Raw genomic sequence first — 21,925 nt, 5'->3', positions numbered from 1 at the left:
CTTTTGCACTTCATTTCGCTGTGCTTTTTGGTGCAGCTTCATGAAGAGATAGAGGTAAACGGGTAAACCCTAACTCTAAAGAATTCATTCATTGGGTCATTCAAATAGCATGCATCCTGCAGGTCTGGTATATGCTGTCCTCGGTGCTGGAGGTCCCATAGTGCTCAGAACATCCTTGCCCTCATAGACTTTAAATGCTAGTAGTGAAGACTGTTACTAATCAAGATAAGTAAAGGTATAGTGTATAGACAAGTGAGGAGAAAAATTTGAAAGGACATGGGATAGGAAATACTGGGTGGAGAGGTGTAATGTTTTTAGGTAGATGGCCATGAGAAGCTTCGTTAGAAAGGAATCATTGGAGTAAATACCTGAAGGAGCGATGTAGCTGTTCAGGTGTTTGGGGAAGAACATTGCAGGCAGAAGGAAGCATCAGAACAAAGGCCCTAGGATGGCAGTGCACGCAGCAAGTTCGAGGAACATCAAGGAGGGCCAGTGTGGCCAGATCACACTGTAGGGTCTGGCTTTTATTCGCAATGAGGTTGAAGGGTTTCCAGTAGAGGCATCATGTGGTCTGACTAACCTTAACATACAACAGAGCCACTGTAGCCGCTGTATTGAGGAGAGTCTGGGGCTGACACAGTGAGAAGCTGTCGCAATATTCTAAGCCACGTGGAAGTTGCACATGGTTGGATTTTGGGTTTGCTAATGAATTGGGATGAGGAATTTGTGAGAGAGGAATAGTCTAGATTATTTTAAGGTTCGTGATTCCTGTGGGAGTGTAGAATTTTGGCCTCATATAAATAGTATTCAGTCTGTTAAAAGAATTATTTGCTACAGAATAGTCATTAAAGTACTTTATGTAATATTGCCTTACAAACCATAACTCTTCTTTTTTAAAGCTCTTCACAGAATATGGTCGTCTGGCGATGGATGAAATTTTCCAAAAACCCTTCCAGGTAGACTGTTAACTGTAAATATAAGTCACATCTTTGTTTTAGTTCATAGATGAGCAAACTATATAATCCACAGGCCAAATATGGCCAACTCTCTGTTTTTATATGACCTGTGAGTTAGGAGTGTTTTTTTTTTTTACTTTTTTAGATGGTTAAAAAAAATCAAAAGAGGAATAATATTTCATGGTATGTGGAAATAATCTGAAATTTAAATGTCAGTTGGCCATAGTGAAGGGTTTATTGGAACACAGCTACACTCATTTGTATTGTCCATGGCTGCTTCTTGCTACAACAGTCTGAAATACTTACTCTCTGGCCCTTTACAGAAAACGTTTGCTGACCCCAGCTTTAGATAACTGCTTTATGAGGATTAAAATGCACAGTAGCCTCAGTAAGATTAAAAGATCTCTAAGCATTGTTTTTATTTTCGTTTTTTTTCCCTGTCTGACGTTAACAGATCTCATTTTATGATTAGCTAGTGCTCTTTTTTTCCTTGTCCTTCACCTTATTCTTCATACTTGCCTTTTGAGCAGACCCCTGAATGTAGCATTTTCTCATCAGTCTGTTTTCATCAATCTCTTCTCTTAACCCATAAGGACAAAAATATCAGATGAGATATACTGACCTCACAAATGGCTTATGCATGTCCTTCTAGTCTTTATAGGGTTTCTAAGACATTACAGGGTAGGATTGGGTAGATAAATCCTTTAGCACATTTTCTTGCCCCTTTTGAAGAAGCTGACATTTTGCGAAGAAGTATTTCAATGGTTATTTTGAAAATACATTTATGTAGTTTTATAATGCATTCTGCTCTTTTTCTAAATAGACACTGATGTTCCTGGTTCGAGACTGGAGTTTCCCTTATGAATACAACTATGGATTACAGGGAGGAATGTCATTTTTGGAAAAGCGTCTACAGGTAAATAGAAATATAGTCTTCTGAGGAATTACCTAAAAGTAGTGATAACTTTCTCATTTGCCTTTAGCTACTATATTTAAAGGGATTCCCTCTTAGCTCAGTTGGTAAAGAATCTGCCTGCACTGCAGGAGACCTGGGTTCAATTCCTGGATCAGGAAGATCCTCTGGAGAAAGAAATGGCAACCTACTCCAGTATTCTTGCCTGGGAAATCCCATGGACAGAGGAGTCTGGCTGGCTATAGTCAGTGGGGTCACAGGAGTTGGACACAACTTAGCGACTAAACCACTCTCCACCACTGTATTTAAAGCAGATGATGGAAAATTACATTGTGTGTTAAACACTTAGGAATTATTAATTAGCACAAACTGATATTATTCATGGTAAGGTTATAGAACCTGTGTATATAACTCACATGGATTGGAGAGAAAAACCCCAGGCAAAAGCCCAAGCTTTGATTGCAATTTCCATTTCACAATTCACATGAGTCCATATGTGCTTTTGGTTTCTGGTGTGGATACAAACAGGCTTAGCCTGTTTTCCAAAATTAAAACACAGTCGATCACTGCTCAGTGGTTCATGCCCACAAGCCTTTCCGTGCCCTTCGCGCCCACAAATCTTCCCTTATTCTTCCTAAGTCTTGTGCAGTACTCTTTTAAGAAACTTTGTAGTACCTGCTCTTCGATAGCTCTAGGAGCCAAGCTGTAGTTAATCAAATTTATGCATTTATTGCTTCTCAGGGTTCTGAGTTTCCTCACTGGACAACACCTGGGCCACTATGATCTTTTAGAGTTTGAAATTCTTCTTCTCTTTGTCCTATACTAGTGAGTGCCGGTTAGGAAAAACACATGGTCGTTTGTAAATTGTTGGCCTTTATTGGCAGGTAAAAGAACATCAACATGAAGAAATTCAGAATGTCCGGAATCACATCCATTCATGTTTCTCCAGCGTCTCCTGTTTTCTACTACCACATCCAGGACTCCAGGTGGCCACAAGCCCTGACTTTGATGGCAAATTGAAAGGTGTGTTGCAAATGATGTTATTTATACATGTGATTTTTATCTTTGGAATTAAAAAGAGTGACCAGAAAATATCAATTGTGAACAGTAAGTCCTTAACAAAAATACTGTGTTCTTTTAGAAAGAACAGTGTTTAGAGTCTAGTTCAGTTTTTTTCTCCTACCTTAGTGTGACCATCAGAATTATATTATCTTAGTTTCTCCATCTGAAATGGTTGTGGTAATACCCATTAATGATCTTTCTAAGAATGATGTTGTGATTCCTGGTTTACAAGAGATAAAAATGCTAGATAAAGGAAGACTTAACATTAGTCAGCTCATTTTTATGAAGTAAAACTAAAGTCCCAAACAAAGGTAGTATGATGCATGGCATGGCTATTGTTTTCATCTTATTTGTGATTATAGCAAACTTGGTGCTGAGTCATGAGTTACTATCAGGAAGTGGTAACCAGATGATAGCTTAGAGGAATCAGAGGTGGGACTCTTGAGTTCCATTGTCTTATTTTTGATCCTGACTCACTGAAACCTTGAGTCATTTAATGGCTAGTCCACAGTTTACACATGGGTTTAACCAAGCACTTTCGTTTATAAATTAATCTGAGCTTCTTTTGTTGTTTTCAGTCACTAAGTCCAGTCTGACTCTTTTTGCGACCCCATGGACTGTAGCCCACCAGACTCCTCTGTCCAGGGGATTTCCCAGCAAGAATACTGGAGAGGGTTGTCATTTCCTTCTCTAGGGGATATTTCTGATCCCCTGAGATTGAACCCACGTCTCCTGTATGGGCAGGTGGATTCTTTATCACTGAGCCACCAGGGAAGCCCATTTGAGCTTCTTAGGTTTCTAGTAAAATTGAAATAATAATAGCTGCCATTTTTAGAGGCCATTTGTGTTCCCAGCTGTCAGTCTTTCCAGGGTGCTGTGACAAAATACCGTAGCCTGGGTAGTTTATAAAAAACAGAAATTCATTTCTCATAGTTTTGGAGGCTGGATTTCCAAGATTTGAGTGCCAGCATGATCTGGGGAGGTTGTCTTTCTGGCCTCAGAACTTCTGGTTGTATCCTCTTGGGGGGAATGGGCTAGGGAGCATGGTAGGATCTCTTTCATAGGAGCACTGATCCCACTTGGCTTCACTCTCATGACTAATCACTTCCCAAAGGCCCTGCCTACTAATACTATCTCCTTTAGGGGTTAGAATTTCAACATGTGAATTTTGGAAGGACACGGACATTCAGACCATAGCAGCAACACTATGTGGAGTAGGAAATGGCAGCCCACTCCAGTATTCTTGCCTGGAGAATCCCAGGGACAGAGGAGCCTAGCAGGCTACAGTCCATGGGGTCGCAAAGAGTCAGACACAACTAGAGCGACTGAGCACCAACACTATGCTAGTTACTTTTATACTTAATGCTCCCAGTAATTCCATGGAACTGATATTATTTCCCTTATCTTACAAATGAAGAAACTGGCTTAGAAAAGGTCCATAACTTGCTCAGAGTACTCAGCTAGTAGGGGGTGAGACAGAGACCCACATCCAGATCCTTCTTGCTCAAAGCTGTAGTGTGCTAGAACAGAAGTTCTGCTGCACTGGGCAAGTCACTTAGAGGATTTACACTGCTTAGTTACTAGAACTTGCCTTGTGAAGTGGAAGTTTTTTATTACTTCGTATTAAACATAAAAGGCATAATTTACAATTTATGTAACTCAGTGGATTCAAGAAAGTTAATATGCTCGTTCAGCTTAAGATTTGCAATCCAGCTGGTCTTACTATTGCAAAAAAAAAAAAAATTGAGTCTGAAAGACTTACCTTTACCTTCTGTTTGTCACCTGTGCGACATTTTATGTGGTTGGCAGCTTTCCTGAGTGGGAAACTTTCATAGCCTGTAGGTTGGCAGTTCAGAAACCCTAGGTTGGGGTCTGCCTTTGGAGAGAAATCTGCTTAGGCAACACTGGTGCTGAAACAAAAGCAGTTGTGAGTGAATTCTCTGAGTTGAGTAGGTAAGAAAGTTGAGTTTGTAGGTGAGGTGTTGTTTAGGATTTTAATGTTCCATTATTAGACATGCATTTACCAAATCTGAGCTCTGGTATATTCATTACTGGTAGGGAAACTATCCAGTGGAATCTTAACTGAAGATGTTTAAGAGAGGGTGGGTGGGAGTGACTCCTCATACCTTTTGTCTTGCTTTAGGGTGGTTTCAGGTTATTGGGCATCAACATACATAATATACAAACATGACATTCCTGCATGTTATTAAGCATCTAAATATTTCAGAATATTCTGTTTTAAAATTAATTTTCATCATGTTATTCTAGGAAACAGGAAGAGCTTTTTAAAGTTCTGTAACCTTGACTTTTGAAATTTTCTATCACTCTTGGGTATGTATTTTATGTTAGTTTCCTAGGAACTGCTGTAAAAAAGTGCCATAAACTAGATTTCTTAAGAAATTCATCCGCCAGCAGTTTCAGGAGACCAGAATTCCAAAATCAGGGTGTTGTCAGGCTAGGTTCCTTCTGGAGGCTCTTGAGGGGAATCTGTCCTGTGCTTCTCTTGGTGGTTGCTGGCAGTCCTTGGCAGTCCTTGGCTTTTAGTTTCGTCACTCTGCTCTCTGCCTCTGTGGTCACATGGCCACCTCCCCTGTGCTCTCTCTCCTTGCAAGGGTACTGCTCTTTGAATTTAGGTCCCACTTGCATCCAGTATGATCTCAACTTAAATACCTCTGTAAAGCCTCTATTTTTAAATAAGATCACATTCCGAGATTCCAGAGAGACAAGCATTTTAGCAGGGGACACTCCAGAGTACATGGATTTACAGATGTGAAGGGTTTGTCACTAAACATTAAGGGTACTAAGCTTCATATTATAAAATAGGGAACAAATTCTATATAAGCAACCTTTAGTCTCATAATTATTCACTATGCATGATAAAACTGTAAAACACATTTTTAGGGTTAAAATCCTCTTTTGCTACATGGAAAGGCAAGTCCCAAAGGAAGAAATATAGATGGTCAAGACGTAATTCCTGAAAATATGTGTTGCCTAACTATAATCAAGAAAGTGCAGAGGTATTGGTACAAATTTGTATAGTCTGTACCACAGTAGCAGCATTGTAAATCTTCACATCTTTTGATCCAATATTTCACTTTTAGGAAATTTTCCTTAGGAACTATCCATATATAAGTACATAAAAATATGTGGACAAGAACAGTACCACTGCTGCATTATTATAATAGTGAATTATTGGAAGCCACCTAAATATATATTTCTGAGGAATTGTTTAATTACAGTACATCTCACAAAGGGATGAAAATAAATCATTTAAAAGGTAAAAGTAGATAGATGACTATATCTGTATTTCCGTAGGAAGATGTTCATGATATGTTGTTAAATGTGGAAAGTACAGAGTAGCATATATTGTATGATCCTAATTATTTAAAAGTGAATTTTTATGAGGTTGTTTTTAAAAAAGGAAGGATTTGAGAAATAAAAATTTCCCTTTTTATTTCACTTTAAAAATATGTTAATAGCTTGCCTTTGTGTGTCTTTTAAGGGACCTGTAGTCATTAGGAGGATTGTTGATGAATTCTTGTTAGCTCTGCAAAGGTATATGTGTATGGGTATTTTGTAATTTTAGGGGACCTTTAAAACAAGATACTGAAGGATTTTGAGTGAAGAGCAAATTGAGGATGTTACATTGCAAATGGTGTGTGACTTGTGAATGTTTGGCAAGTGCTTGGTTGAGAACCACATAAACTTCATTGTGGGGGACCTTTAAGTAGAGTTGATAACATTTCTGAGAGTTAAAAAAAATTTCCTAGACATTGTATTTTCTCAAGCATATACTTGTACAGTGACTTGGTTGGGATCCTACAGCTCTGCCCTGTATAACCTAGATAAGACATTAGCCTGAGAATGTTTAGGGGTCATCCAGAAAAAGACCTTCATGTAGTTTTTGTAGAACATTTAAATTTATTAAAAACTGCATTCTGAAGCTATTTCTGCAAATGTTCCCCTAATTACTTCAGGGATTGTTTTACTGGTCTTACTTTATTTTTTAAAAGAATAACCATTTATTCAGAGGTGAACACCTGCCAGACACAATCTTAGTTATGGTATAATCAGTGCTAAGCTGCTGCTTCCTACAGTAGTTAGCTAGGAGATTAGCTCATTTTTGAGACTCCTTTTCATCAGACACAGGATGACTGTCATCACCATAAAGAAAACTCTTTTCCTTTTTTACTATAGCAGAGAGACCTAATACAATAACTACTGAGACAGTTAGCTAGAAATTAAACAGAAGACATTGTAGGGAGCAATCTTCTTGGACGCCATGAGATGTTGAGATTGTCTAAGTCATGTGACAGTAGTTCTTGTCTGTTCTTAAGTCTGAAACTCATATTTTGGTACAGCCTTCATAGAAACATTAATAGTTGAGGGCCTGTTAAATCTGGGTAAAACCCCGGACAATACCATTTGTGGTGTCTAGATCCTGCTGTGAAATATTTCTGAAGCTCTCACTCAGCCTTTCAGTGTGATGACTGTTGAAACCTTTAAAAAAAGTTTTCTGAGTGGATAATGCAGTTGCATGTTTTAAATCTCAAAAAGGGTTAAAATGTATTCAGTAAAAAGTCTATTCCATTTTTGTAGGCTTCTAGAGTTTCTTTAGTATATGCAAAGCAAATATAAATATACATAGGATAGCATATTATTAATATGTACACTTGTGTGTTTTTCACTTCAGGGTTTTAAAGAATTTGTCCCATTTTTTCTTTCTTGAAATTTTGAGGTCCCATTTTTTCACATTATAATTTATAATCCAGTTTCAGTTCAATTCAGTCAGTCACTCAGTCGTGTCGATCCCAGGGACTGCAGCATTCCAGCCTTCCCTGTCCATCACCAACCCCCAGAGCTTGCTCAAACTCACGCCCATCGAGTTGGTGATGCCATCTAACCATGTCCTCCTCTGTCGTCTCCTTCTCCTTCTGTCGTCAGTCTTTCCCAGGGTCAGGGTCTTTCCCAATGATCCAATTTGGATCCAGCTTATTTTCCGAATGACTACTTATGCGTCTCAACACTGTCGAAGAGTCCAACTTGTCCTCACTGGTTGAAATGTCACCTTTATCAAATGTTAAATGTAGGGATCAACCCCTTTTTAAAGTTGGTATAGGGCCATATTTTGGTGCCATCCTGAGAAGACTATGGAATTAAGGGTATTTAGATGGAGATCGGTATCTGTTTATTTAGGTAGCTCATTAAAAAACAAACATTTTTTGATGTCAAGAGATCTTATGATTGATTATTTAAGATGGTGTAGAAATCAATGATTAGAAGTATATGTTACTATTTAGAAAAAAAAGAATCTCATGCAGATTTCAGTTTATGAGCCATAAGTAAACTCTAATTATAAAATTGAAAGCATGGGGAAAAATTTTTATTTGACCTCTGGAATTGGGAAAGGACTCTTTAAAATTAGAAGCAATAAAAGAAATTATCAAGAAAAAGTGCTATACTTTTGAATACATAATAATCTTATGCATGTTTATAAAAAGGCAAACAAAACGGAAAAAAATTTCAGTTACCATAGTACACATGAAGAACAATATATCTATTTACTTGCTGAAGAGTGACTAAGATAAAGGCCCTAAAAGTTCACTGAAAAGGTAATCAGCTGATGAACAAATAGGGGAGAGAGTTTGGCCTAACAAGTAATAAAATAAATAAAAGCAAATTAGAATGATCTACCATTAAATTTTTAAATATGCTATTTGATATCCAAAGGAATGCATCAGTATTACATATAAGAAAGAATACACATAATGTATATATGTAAGGTATGAAATGTAATGAATATCATCAACCCACTACCCAACTTAATATCTGGAACTAGAATTGGCACACTTTCTGTAATGGAGTAAACAGTGAATATTTTAGACTTTGTGGGCTGTATAATTATTTAGCTCTGCTTTGTAGCAAGAAAGCAGCCATAGACAATTGTATTAATGAATGTACATGGTTATATTTCAATAAAACTTTATTTATAAATATAGTTAGCTATCATATTTGGCCCAAGGGCTGTAGTTTTCCAGTCTCTTATTAAGAACATTATCAGTGCTGTTTTCTATATTTGTATGCTTCTTTCCTTCTCCCTGCCTCGCCACAGAAATAACTACTATTCTAAATTTTGCTTATTCTGTCCTTGAATTAAAAAAGTTACTACTTGTATGTGAAGTGAAGTGAAGTGAAAGTTGCCCAGCTGTGTCCGACTCTTTGGGACCCAATGGACTATAGTCCACCTGGCCCTCTATCCGTGGAATTCTCCAGGCCAGAATATTGGAGTGGGTAGCTGCTCCCTTCTCCAGGGCATCTTCCCAACCCAGGGATCAAACCCAGGTCTCCCGCATCGCAGGTAGATTCTTTACCATCTGAGCCACCAGGGAAGCCCTTGTGTTTGATTCACTTAACAGTCTTTTGCTAAGTTTCTTCAATTTTTTTTTTAACTTTATAAAAATATAGTATGTGGCCAATTTGCATTTTCACTGTGAGCTTTATTTTTTAATTTTTGTTTTCTTTTAAATTAATTTATCTATTTTAATTGGAGGCTAATTACAATATTGTGGTGGTTTTTGCCATACATCAACATGAATCAATCACGGGTGTACATGTGTCCCCCATCCTGAACCCCCTTCCCACCTCCCTCCCCACCCCATCCCTCTGGGTTGTGCCAGAGCACCAACTTTGGGTGCCCGGCTTCGTGCATTGAACTTGGCACTGGTCATCTATTTTACATATGGTAATATACATGTTTCAATTCTATTCTCTCAAATCATTCCACCGTCATCTTCTCCCACAGAGTCCAACAGTCTCTTCACATCTGTGTCTCTTTTGTTGTCTTGCATATAGAGCTGTCATTACTGTCTTTGTGTGCTTCATTTTTAAGGCTATCTGTATTATTGCATGTGATTGTAATTCATTCAGTTTCATTGTAGGATAACAGTGCCTCCTGTGAATGTAACAGTTTATTCTCGGAAGTTTGGGCTTCTCTAGTCTTTTTGCTATTATGAGTAGCACTGCTATTAACATTCTTGTGGATGTGGATATATGGGAGTTTCCCAGGTTATGTGCTTAAAAGTGGGATTGATGGATAATTGAAATATGTATACCTTCACCTTAGGTTATGCGAAATTGTTTTCCAAAGTTCTTATTCCAATTTACACTCCTTCATCAGTGTTATAAAAATTCCCATTGGTCCATATCCTTGGCAACACTTGGTATTAACAGCCATCTTAGTTTTGTTAAATTAGTGATTATAAAATAGTATCTCATTGTGATCTTAAATTGCATTTCTCTGATTACTAATGGGGTTGAATATCTTTTCATGTATTTATTTCCATTCATGTTTCCTTTTCTCTGAAATTCTTCTTGTCTAGTTTTCGATTGGGTGTTCTTTCTCTGCAATGTCAAGATTCTGTATGTCTGTTTTTAGTTGTGAACCTTGTATTCTGTCTTCCATATCTTAGTTTTCTTCCTTATTTTGCATCATCCGATCTCTCTGTGCTGTTCTTTGGTATATTATTCAGATCTTTTTTTTCCTCCAGAGGAGATTTGATCTGTGTTTGCTGCCTCGGGGAGCTAGGGGCTTACCAACCCAGGACAATTGCAGTCCCGTTTCAGGATCCAACTTAATTCGGGAATTATTTTTGCACAAAGTTTGTTACCCCGTTATAGTGAATGGCCTCAAACGAGCCACAGCTTCACATTACTTAGCTCAGTGCTCTGGTTTCAGCTCATTTCCCACCTACTCAGCCCCTTGCAGCTCTCTTTGTAGACTTTGTAGACTCTCTTTGTAGACTTCCAAGTCTACACTGGAATAGAGTATCTTTTGCAGGATCTTGTTAGGAAGAAGATCCCGTCCGATTCTCTGATGTTTAGTACTGTCAGAAGCAGAAGCTGCAAGATAACGATTTTTTTGCCAATCAAGTCAGCAAAGGTTTTAAAAACAATAAAAATCTCTTGCGTTCGTAGTAATGAACAAGCCTTCTCATATGTTGGTGATAGGGATATAAGTTGGTACAATCTTCTACAAAAGCAGTTTAGCAATATATAAGAGCCTTAAAAAGGAAGGGGAGAATATTTTAAATGTTAATTTTGATTGTCTGATGGTGGGTTTTATTGATGGTTGTTATATTTTTTATTAAAAAATTTTTTTTTCCATTTATTTTGATTAGTTGGAAGCTAATTACTTTACAATATTGTAGTGGTTTTTGCCATATATTTTTTAATAGTTTTGAATATTTTCCAGCAATTTATATTTTTCTCACATACCTAGTAATTCCTCTTAGAAGACCCTGTAATCTTTATAAATAAAATAACCTGAAGTTTTTCTGTGGAGATTTTTATGGTGATCCTTGTAGCTGGAAAAAATTTAGTAAACCACTTTTGTTTTATTCACTGCTCTATCCCCAACTCTTAAAACAATGCCTGCCACAAAAAGGTGGTCAAAATCTGTTAAATGAATACATAAGACTATCTCCATTTTGTAAATTTGGGTTATGCAGTGTTAAGGAGTTCCTACCTTTGTGTGGGTTCCTGTCTATTTTTAGCTGATAGTTTGAATTAGTTGAATTCAATAACTTGAATTATGAAGATGCTGGATCATATAAATCAGATTCCTCGCATATTCGTACTTGGGCCAGCTAGTTCTCACTTTGAGGAAAGAGCTCTGTTTAACAGCTTCCTGAACCCTCTGTGGGAACACTACAGAAGCTGGAAAGAAGCTGTCATGTTTTCTGAAATAGTAGTCTTTCCCCTTTGGGGTGGCCCAGAGAACCTCTCTGAGGAGATAATAGAAATTAAATATCATGAGGTTCAGGTGCTTCTACTTCATTTAACGTTAAAAAAATAACAAAAGTAAAGCAAATGAATAAATAGTGATTTATAATGCTTTTAAGGGGGAGAGCAAGGGTGTTGCAAAGGCCTGGTCTGGGAGAACCTGAAGGGTTGATAAAGTTTTCCTGAAGATATATTAATGAAATTCTTTTTTTTTTTTAAGATTTTTTTTTTTTTAATGTGGACCATTTTTGAAGTCTTTATTGAATTTGTTACAACACTACTTCAGTTTTGTGTTTTGGCTTTTTGGCCACAAGGCATGTGGGATCTTAGTTCCCCAACCAGGGATTGAACCCCCACCTCCTGTGGAAGGCAGAGTCCTTACCACTGAACTGCCAGGGAAGTCCCGTAAAATAAAAAGTAAAATTTCTTGGACGTGTAGGGAGTAGACGTGAATCTCGCAGAGTGAAAACCAGGGTAGTGATATTCTGCATATTCTGTTATGAACTGCTGCTGCTGCTAAGTCACTTCAGTCGTGTCCGACTGTGTGTGACCCCATAGATGGAAGCCCACCAGGCTCCCCCGTCCCTGGGATTCTCCAGGCAAGAATACTGGAGTGGGTTGCCGTTTCCTTCTCCAATGCATGAAAGTGAAAAGTGAAAGTGAAGTCGCTCAGTCGTGTCCGACTCTTAGTGATCCCATGGACTGAAGCCTACCAGGCTCCTCCGTCCATGGGATTTTCCAGGCAAGAGTACTGGAGTGGGGTGCCATTGCCTTCTGCGCTGATATAGACTAGAGAGGACTTAATACTGCGGAAAGGAAGGAGACCGTACAGGTACATGAGAACAGAGACCCATCGGCAACCGGGTTATTGCCAGAAAGGGTCAGGCTCACAGTCTGGGACACCTGCCCCTCTCTTTCAGCTAGCAGATGTTAGAACAACCAGATAGACTGAAGATTGTGCTTTATGCTCCCCTTGGTTGAATAAATCTGTTTGGCCTATTGTTTCCTTTTTCTTGGTCCTGCGAACAGACATTGCCAGTGAATTCAAAGAGCAGTTACAGACACTGATCCTGTATGTATTAAACCCAGCCAACTTAATGGAGAAGGAGATCAATGGCTCAAAAGTCACCTGTCGGGGACTGCTGGAGTATTTTAAGGTAAATATAGGGTTTTCATTATTAAAATATTTGACTTTTAGTGAAACTGATACAGGTTGTGAACTCGGTTCAGGTATTTTAAAGCTTGGGGAGTTGGAAGGAAAAGCCTTTTCAGACTCCAGTGTCCTTCCAGGAGTGGGCCACTGGGTGGCAGTATTGGTCTAGGCACCAAACGGATGTTCGTTCTCTGCACTCTCTTAGAGGAGTGGTTACTGTGGTAAAGGAAGACTTCCTCAAGGACGATGGTGTGGAGAGGAGGTGGTTAGGAAGTGCTGTGAGTAGGAGACGGCACCTAGATGTGACACGACTACCTCACGGCGGATGGGCACTCTGCCCACAGGCAGTGGTGAGGCCAGCGTGCATGCGGAGTCTGGCGGGAGCGTAGCCTTGGTAGGCGTGTGCTGCTTTGAGAGTATTTTTAGTTAACTAAAAAAATGCTAACATGCACTCAGAGCTGTGCTGTGTTTTTGCTAATTCCTGGGTGTGGATCTAGGTCTTTAGGAAAATGCAGTTGTATGGTCACTGTTTCTGAGAAGTAAGCTGCAGTTAAATATGACGAATGGCGTTTTTCATAATTGCTCTTATGTTTATATTCTAAGGCATATATTAAAATTTACCAAGGAGAAGATCTGCCTCACCCCAAATCCATGCTTCAGGTAAGCAGTTCTTTGACAGTCCTGGTAGTTCCCCTTTTCTTTTTTTTTAAAACTTGTATTTACTTTTGGCTGTGCTGGGTCTTCGTTGCTGCCCGAGGGCTTTCTGGAGGGGGGCTGCTCTTCGCTGCGGTGCACTGGGCGTCTTCCTGCAGTGGCTTCTCGTTGCAGAGCCTGGGCTCTGGGGCGTGCGGGCTTCAGTAGTTGTAGCTCACGGGCTCATAGCATGGGCTCAGTAGTTGTAGCACACAGGCTTAGTTGCCTTGTGGTGTGTAGAATCTTCCTGGACCAGGGATCAAACCTGTGTCCTTGCATTGGCAGACAGATTATTTACCACTGAGCCAGCAGGGGAGGCCCCCCCTTTTCATCATGCTGAGGTCTGTTCACGTCTAGCATGTTTGCAGCAGTGTGACTAACTTCTGATCTTCTTGTCTGTATTCCTGGTGGTGGAGTTAGAACAGAACAGCTTCCCCACAAGTGTACTGTACCCAAGTTAAACATACCCTATTCTGTTAGACAAATTGTTCTCCTATTGCCTGTTTGTTGTCTATTTTCATAAAACATGTCCTGACTTATCTATTTACTAATCAGGTTTTTCATTTTCAGCAAGTTTTGTTATCAACATTTTGATGTTTTCAAGATGTCATTTTGTGAATACATATGATTTCTGACTTAGAGGTGCTGAAGATAAGGTTGTTTATTGCCACATGTTTATTTCTTTAGTAGACAAATATTTTCACAAAGGGAGTTAGCATGTGGGATTGGTATTGTAAAGATGAATTTTTTCTCTTCTGAGTTACATCTATTTCTTAACATACAAAATTGAAGCAAAAGAAGTATTTTCAGAGGTTTAGTTTTATGACAAAAATTCTTATGTATGAGAACATTTTTTGGCAGAAAATCTGGCAGAAAAGGTGTATTTCATTTAATCAGTTGGACTGTGTGGAAACCTGAAAAATAACAGAAGAATCATAAAGAAGGAAGAATGGGGAATAGAATGAAACAAAACTTCTGTTCGGTTATTTGTGGAAGAGTATTAAAAGAGAAAGGATTTATAGTTTGTGGTGTTCTTTCTTAAAAGGCCTATAGTTTGTGGTGTTCTTTCTTAAAAGGCCACCGCTGAAGCCAACAATTTAGCAGCTGCAGCCTCTGCCAAGGACGTTTATTACAACAACATGGAAGAGGTATGTTGGTCATAAGTCTTACTCTGAAACATCTAACCTGGGCAACATTTTTAACTTCAGATGTCCCAGCTTGATCCTGCTTAGTGTATCTTATGATGATGAGGCAACATTCAAGTTATCCTGGTTATTGGGACCTTTTAATTATGACCCTTTCTAAGCAAGACTTCCTTACAGTGTCACTGCTCTCACTGATCAGTGTCACCCTGGTTCCTAAGTGTGCTTTTCAGAAGAATTGAACCCAGACTTTTATTGATCTTAGTCATCATCTTAAAGTTCATTTCTAGTATCTTAAAATTTTCTAAGCTTTTCAGCGTTTTTACTTGTTTTATTTGGCACTTGTTTCTGAAGGATTCTTTACCGTGTTCTGTCTTTATTCTTGTCAGGTTTGTGGGGGAGACAAACCATATTTGTCTCCAGACATTCTAGAGGAGAAGCACTGCGAATTCAAACAGCTTGCTCTGGACCATTTTAAGAAGACGAAAAAGATGGGCGGGAAGGATTTTAGCCTTCGTTACCAGCAGGAGCTGGAGGAGGAGATCAAGGAACTCTATGAGAACTTCTGCAAGCACAACAGTAGCAAGAATGTCTTTAGCACGTTCCGAACCCCTGCAGTGCTCTTCACGGGCATCGTGGCTCTATACATCGCCTCTGGCCTCACTGGCTTTATTGGTCTTGAGGTGGTGGCCCAGCTGTTCAACTGTATGGTTGGACTGCTGTTAATAGCACTTCTCACCTGGGGGTACATCAGGTACTCTGGTCAGTATCGTGAGCTGGGCGGTGCTATTGATTCTGGTGCAGCGTATGTGTTAGAGCAGGTAAGTGGTGCCAACCCAGGAGGCTGACGTTTGGTAACAGATAGATATTCATGCTTCTATTGTAAAATATCTCGATTTGGAAGAGTTCAATAATGATAGAAGGCATGAGAAACATGCCTTTTTTTTTTTATGATAGGCCTTATGTTTTATTATCGTTCTTTAGGATATTAATGTTTATTCCTAATATTTTGTTTCCATGCCTAAAACCTGTTCATTAATGCAGAAAATTTTCCAACTTAACATACATTGTATTCTTCACGGGAAACTTTTAAATACATGTTCATCAGATATAATTCCTGTGTGATTATCTCCCACACCCAAGGTTAGTTTGCTTCACTGAAAGTCATGAGCTTTGAAAAATATGAATTTAGCAAAATGTTCTGTTTTGAGATCTGCCAGTAGATGGTATCTCTTTCACTTACATCAGTTCATCAAATCAGTGGCTTTTGATATTACATGATCTCCAGGTTTACAGATTTGAGACTCTGCTTTGTTTTTCTGAGTAGCAGGAACAGATTAGTTAAGTTAGAAGCTTGTGGTGAATGCTGGCGAGCTGCCCACCCCCTAAAGGTTCAGCTGACCTACTTTCTGGGCATTAGCAGCTGCCACAGGCTCCCTGACCCCTGCATCTTCATTCCCTAATTTTCAGTCTCAGTGTAGACAGAGATTTTTGAAAGTTTGTCTGTAATGGCTTGCTCTTTTGACACTGTGCTGTAATTTTATTAACTGACATGTTGAATAAATGGACTTTTGCAGGCCACTTCTCACATCGGTAATTCCACTCAGGCTGCTGTAAGGGATGCAGTTGCTGGGAGACCACCCTCGGATAAAAAAGCTCAGTAGCATCCTAATGAGAGGATCAGACAAGAACCCTTCTAGCTCCCTCTGATTTCTGGGCTTCTGCGACGGCCACAGGCCCAGGTCTCCAGGAAAGCAGACCCGGGACCATCTGGGAAGAGCTGAAACATGGCACTAATAAATGAACAGACCTTTCCTGTGGTTTCAAATTCTTAAACACACTTCCATTTCTCTTGGAAGCATTTCTTTTCCTTGCTGGTGTAGATCCAAGCTTGAGTCTGTTTTCTTATTACTCTCTGCTTTGTGCACTTTATGGGGGAAAAAGCTAAAAGAACAATGGAAATGCTATTTTCAGTCCTTTATGTGCCGCTTAGTGCCTTTTAAGATTGAACTCATGCTTTCGAGGACTTGATCGGGAGGAAATTGAGGACACTCACATGAAAGATGCTGTTTTGAGGTGAATTGTCAGTTTGTACCATACTCTTTTGAGAAGGATTCCTTTTTTAAAAGTTTACAAAACTTGGCAAAAGCTTCAAAACTAAAGACTGACTAAAAATGATGCTATTACAGTTTTAAAATCTTATGATATTAGAGAATTGTGTTTGCCACATAATATGGAAAAATTGTATTTAAATCTACCATACACTGAAATGTAATGTCTGTTTCTTGACAGGCTGGCAGTTTTGTTAGAACATATTCTGTTTTTTTTTTTTTTTTTTTTTTGCCTTCATTCATTCCTGTAGCTTCTTTCTAGAAAAGAGGCAAACATGCCTTGAAAAACCAGAGCTGCTCATAATAAAAGGAATGAGTTTAATACTTTAAGGAAAAAACTTGAGTTTAAATGAACCATGTGACCTCTGATAAGTCATCTGAACTTGTGCCTTGGTCAGACTCGCTGATTGTAGGTTTCTATCTATACATATGTGTATTGTACGTAACTCACACACAGTTGTCATTCATGAGAACAGAACTTTATCAAGGACTAGAGGAAGGATTTTTACCAAACATGCTGCCTTTAATTGATGTCCTGTTTCATGTGGCTTAGCAGTACATCAGGTCTTTATCCACAATGTTTATTTGCAGTCTCCTATTCATGGTCTGATATTTTTAATAATGAAGCTAAAACTGTCAGTTTTATTTAGGGAATCATCCTTTATTTAATTTTATATGTGACTAGTCTGGTAGCTTTAAAGTGTCTTTGGCTTAGTAAGGACCAAGTCCCACCCAAGTATGGATATATAATATCTAGAAAGTATCTAAATTCTTTATTTACCTTGATTGTATGATAAAAATTTTTGTCTATCAGTTGCCTTTTCCTTTGTTTATCATGGCGAATTGTTTTGGATTTTAAAACTTCATACAACTTGCCTGCAAGTATTTATATAAGCATTCAGGTATATGAGCCTTAACTCTTAAGATAATTTTTTTGTTGTGGGAGGGAGGTAGGGAGTTTTAGGCAAATTCTGAGTGTAAGTTCTATAAAGGTGAAGTATGAATGGATGGTGGAAAAAAGTATTTTCTGGTCTGTCATCTTTTTATCAAAGAGTATTTCTCTTGACTATTTTAACACTTTACCACTCAAGTATTTTTGTAAGTTTTGAATTAATTCTAAGTGTTTAATGTATTTTTCATATTTACATACCATCTTGCTCTGAAGTTCTTGCTATTTTATTCAGTCATGGTTAAATTTTAGAAAAATTCCAACTTGATCTAAAAACTGTTTACTTGCATATCAGTAATACTTAGCTTTATTAAATTAAAACCTTAGTTTTGAAATTTTGGTGCATTTTCAAGTGGCCTGTCATCTTCCTGAAGATTGATACTTATTTGCTAAAGGCCTTACAAATGTTGACATACTTAGCTTTTAATGCACTTGTGTAAGCATGTTTATAGATTTCAGAAGAGTTGTCTAGAATTATCCTACTTTTAATGGTGAGAAAAGGATGCTATGTTTAAAATTTATTTCAATACTAAAATACTAGATTTTTAAAAAATAAAAAACATGCAATCATGTATGATTTAATGAAACCTTAGAATTTAGTTACTGTTTAAATTCACCAAATTTCTATTTTGATCATAAAGGAATAACTTTGTTTAATTACCCTGGAGAAACCTTTTTTTTTTTTTAGTCTTACTTACTCTGCCTCTGGAAATGTTTATAGTTTTCTCAGTGAGGATTTTTATGAGTTTTCCTTTGCCCTCTCTAATTTTTTTTTTTTTAAGAGAATTGATGACTTTATATCAACTTTTCCAATGAAAGGTGCGTTCTCATTGCTGGCTGTAAGCAGTCCTGGGGAGGTTTACGACCAGGTTGAAGAGAATGCCTTTCTCCTCTTACCCGCCGCAGCTGTTGGTTTGTGGGTCAGGGACGGTACTTGGGACGGCACTTAGGACGGTGAGGTTTGCTGGCTATTTGTTTCTCTGGCACTCCTGCCTTTCCATGCAAGCAAGCATTTTCAGTTTGCACATTCCTGAGAGTATTTGGGGCACATTCCCTACTAACATATAAAAGATTTGCAGAATTTTCTATGAAAAGAATTCATTTTAGGAGAAGTTAAATGTTAAATTGTTTTTTTTTTAATACTTCCCATTAGCTTCCAAGTAAAAATAATAGAATCAAAATCTCAGTCTTTCATTGAGGACTCTTTCTAGATTGGTGTGTAGACAAAATGAGGGAAAACTATCATGTAAGATGATGAAATAGCCTCAGAGTCATACCTTATTTTAGCAGTATACCAAGAAAGCTGTCGCATGGAGGTCTCTGTAGTTTCACATTTGGTAGAGTTGCTTATGAGTATTGTTTTACCTGGTCTTTCCTTTTTTTCTCTTTCGTGAAGTAAAATGCTTTAGGTGAACAAACAGACAAACTGCCTTGTACTGGCAGTGCATTTAACCGGTTATACCCAGCGTTCCACCTGGCTTATGAAAATGGTGTCTTGGATAAGTATGTATGAGTAACAGAAAAATTACGTAGTTGAATTAAGTCCAGGCAAAAGTGATTAAAAAACAAATAGTTATATTTTTCCCTGGTGTTTTAAACAAAATAATGTAACTTATATGGATATCTTAATAGAGCTATTTTTTCCCCCCATGGAACTATTGAAATGTAATTTAGGATTATTTAGGATGGCTGCCATCTAAGGTAGTCAACACAGGTTGCATCATTTGGCTTAATGTTTAGATCCATCAAAATTTTAGTCAAGGAATAGGGGCATAGTGAAGAAAAACTTCAGTTACTAACATACCAACTATTTGTGTAGGTGGTGTTTTAAAATGACATTCCAAAGCCCACGTGTAAGAGACTATTTGCAGTTGAATAGTTTTCCTTCTGTGAAGTCATATTGTAACTGTGTTTTGAATGGTGGCTGTCTTCTATCTTGACCTGCATAAAACAGCCCTGGGAGGCATGTTTAAAAAAATTCAGATTGCTAGCTTTGTACCCAGGGATTACCCCAGTGGATCTGGGTCTGGGTTGTGGCCCTGGAATCACCACTTTTAAAAATAGCATCACAGCTGGTCCAGAGACCACAGTGGGAGAGACTGATCTGAGGGATGGGAAGTGCAATTCAGTGCTGCCTGAAGGCAAGTGGACACCTTGCTTCAGAATAGGTGGTCTCCCGCCAGATACAGTCACTCAGAGTTTAGTGTTAGGAGTAACAAGGATGCATTTAGTCCAGAGCTCTGTGAAAATGTCTCTGTAAATTAGAAAGTCCTAGTGCCTTCTCTGAAAAATGAATGTACAAGTATCCTATTTACCAATAGGTGTTAGGATTAAAAAAACTAGTTTGAAAGTCGTTTTTCTTTGAAAAAGCAAAAATTTAGCACTGTGACTTGAACCTCTGAATCTTTTCATGCGCAGAAAACCATAAGCCATAAGTAAAAATGAACAAAAAGGACAGAGAGGATCATAAATTTGAAAATCAGTGACAGAGTACCCCTTACCAGGGGCTTTCAAGATTAATCTAAGGGCAGACAGATTTTAGAAGAAATTTTTCTTCTTGGGAAAGGAGTCTCACATGCCAGAACTAAGATTATAAAGATAGTGTTCTTATGACCAGGGGAAGATGCATCTGATTCTCAAAGTGTTCCAATTTAGATACATAAATGCTGTCATGGACTTAAGCCTTAAAGGAGTTAATACTAATTTTGAGCATATACAAATTTTCTTCTCTGATTTCTCTTTCTTTAAAAAAATGATTTGTTAAAAGCACTTTCTTCCTCCTAGACTTTTTGAATGGCTTTAAAATTTAATATACTTTTTAAAAAGTGCAATGGATTAGATTATGCTATTAGTATATCAAAAGCATGTTTCTGTTTCTTAGTTTTAAGGTCATTTAATGGAATAAAGATCTCAGCACCGTGTTACTTGTGTTTTTCCTTTCTCTTTAATATGGGAAGATGTGTTAAGTAGATTTGGGCTTGGTAAAGTGAATAGGATCTCTAAGAGAATGAAAACTTGGTGTCAAAGGTGGCAGTGGTCATGTGGTTTGAGTGAGTCAGCTTTCTCTGTTCTGCAAAATAATACTGCACTATTATCTTAATCTCTAGCATAATGCCAGAAAAAGCTGTGCTGTTGACAGTATTGTGTAAAATGAAGCACAGATTTTATAGTTACATGGACTTGTGAGGACCTTTGAATTTGGAGCACTTTCATTTAGTTGCCCAATCTGGAGCCAGCTGGTTAAGTGGTTCATCTCTGGAAGTGGGGTGAGGTAAATACAGCTCTACTGAAAGCTTTCCTTTTCTTGGTGACCTTGGATTCAGTGAAGAAGTTATTTGAACTCAAATATTGACTGATCACTTTACAAACCCCATTCAGCCCTACAATAAAAAGATTTCTTTCCTAGTTTGAAACATAGACTGGATGGGGTCAGTAACCAACCAGCCAGCCATCCATCCCTGGTCATACCAGGCTGGGTGTTGCACTGAGTTCACAGTTTAGTAGGAAAGGGGCAAACTCACAAGTTAATGTAATATGGAGAGTACGGGGAGTGTTGATCCCTCCGTCAGTGTAAGCTGGGGGGCGGAAAGGAGCAGGGTGGGGAAAGTGGTCATGTGTGGATGAGAAGTCAAGCAAACTATGCCTTCTCTTTGGTGCATTGTTAGACACTTTTGCCTTTGATTACTATTAAACAGTTTGCCAAAGATAAGTCCAATGCTGATTAGCTTAATAATTAGAATATTTTAAATGAAGCATTTTCTTGTAACTGGATATCTAGAAGTTACACTGGCGTGAATCAGATGTCAACAGGACTATTATTTCCTGTCTGCAGTGGCTGCATCTCTTCCTCTTGCAGGTAGATTTCTTCCACGCTGCTGAGGAGGGCAGGAACAAATGGTTCCAGGCTTACACCATTCTACTTTACTGTCCCCAGAGGAAAGAGGATTTTTGACCCATTGCCTATTACAAGATGTGTGTGTATTTTATATACATAAAACCTCCATCCTAGAGGAAGATTCTGACTGGTCTGCCTTGGGTCATATGCTCTTTCCAGGGTCCCTGGCTGCCTTGAGGGCTGGGGCATGATAGAGAGCCAGACGTAGGTCACATGTGTCCCTACTCAGGGTGATGGGGGGTACTGTGACTCGTGGCTCCACCAGAACCA

The 21,925-nt window shown here is 38.4% G+C and overlaps 1 protein-coding gene across 2 annotated transcripts in view; it reads left to right on the top strand.

The window, feature by feature from the left end:
* ATL3 (atlastin GTPase 3) overlaps positions 1-20,681 on the top strand; it is a 41,787-nt gene extending 21,106 nt beyond the window's left edge. For both annotated transcript variants that reach the window (XM_070457527.1, XM_070457526.1), the window contains exons 6-13: positions 900-956; positions 1,780-1,872; positions 2,754-2,892; positions 12,742-12,869; positions 13,469-13,525; positions 14,635-14,706; positions 15,090-15,521; positions 16,278-20,681. In XM_070457527.1, the coding sequence (XP_070313628.1) occupies positions 900-956; positions 1,780-1,872; positions 2,754-2,892; positions 12,742-12,869; positions 13,469-13,525; positions 14,635-14,706; positions 15,090-15,521; positions 16,278-16,364 (1,065 nt within the window). In that variant the 3' untranslated portion in view covers positions 16,365-20,681. The remainder of the gene's footprint in view (positions 1-899; positions 957-1,779; positions 1,873-2,753; positions 2,893-12,741; positions 12,870-13,468; positions 13,526-14,634; positions 14,707-15,089; positions 15,522-16,277) is intronic.
* Positions 20,682-21,925: the final 1,244 nt, after the last annotated feature.

This window comes from Odocoileus virginianus, chromosome 28 (assembly GCF_023699985.2).
Source record: "Odocoileus virginianus isolate 20LAN1187 ecotype Illinois chromosome 28, Ovbor_1.2, whole genome shotgun sequence".
NCBI classification, from domain to species: Eukaryota; Metazoa; Chordata; class Mammalia; order Artiodactyla; family Cervidae; genus Odocoileus; species Odocoileus virginianus.
Note: the sequence above shows the minus strand (reverse complement) of the source record. Positions and strands in the feature narration are given on the sequence as shown.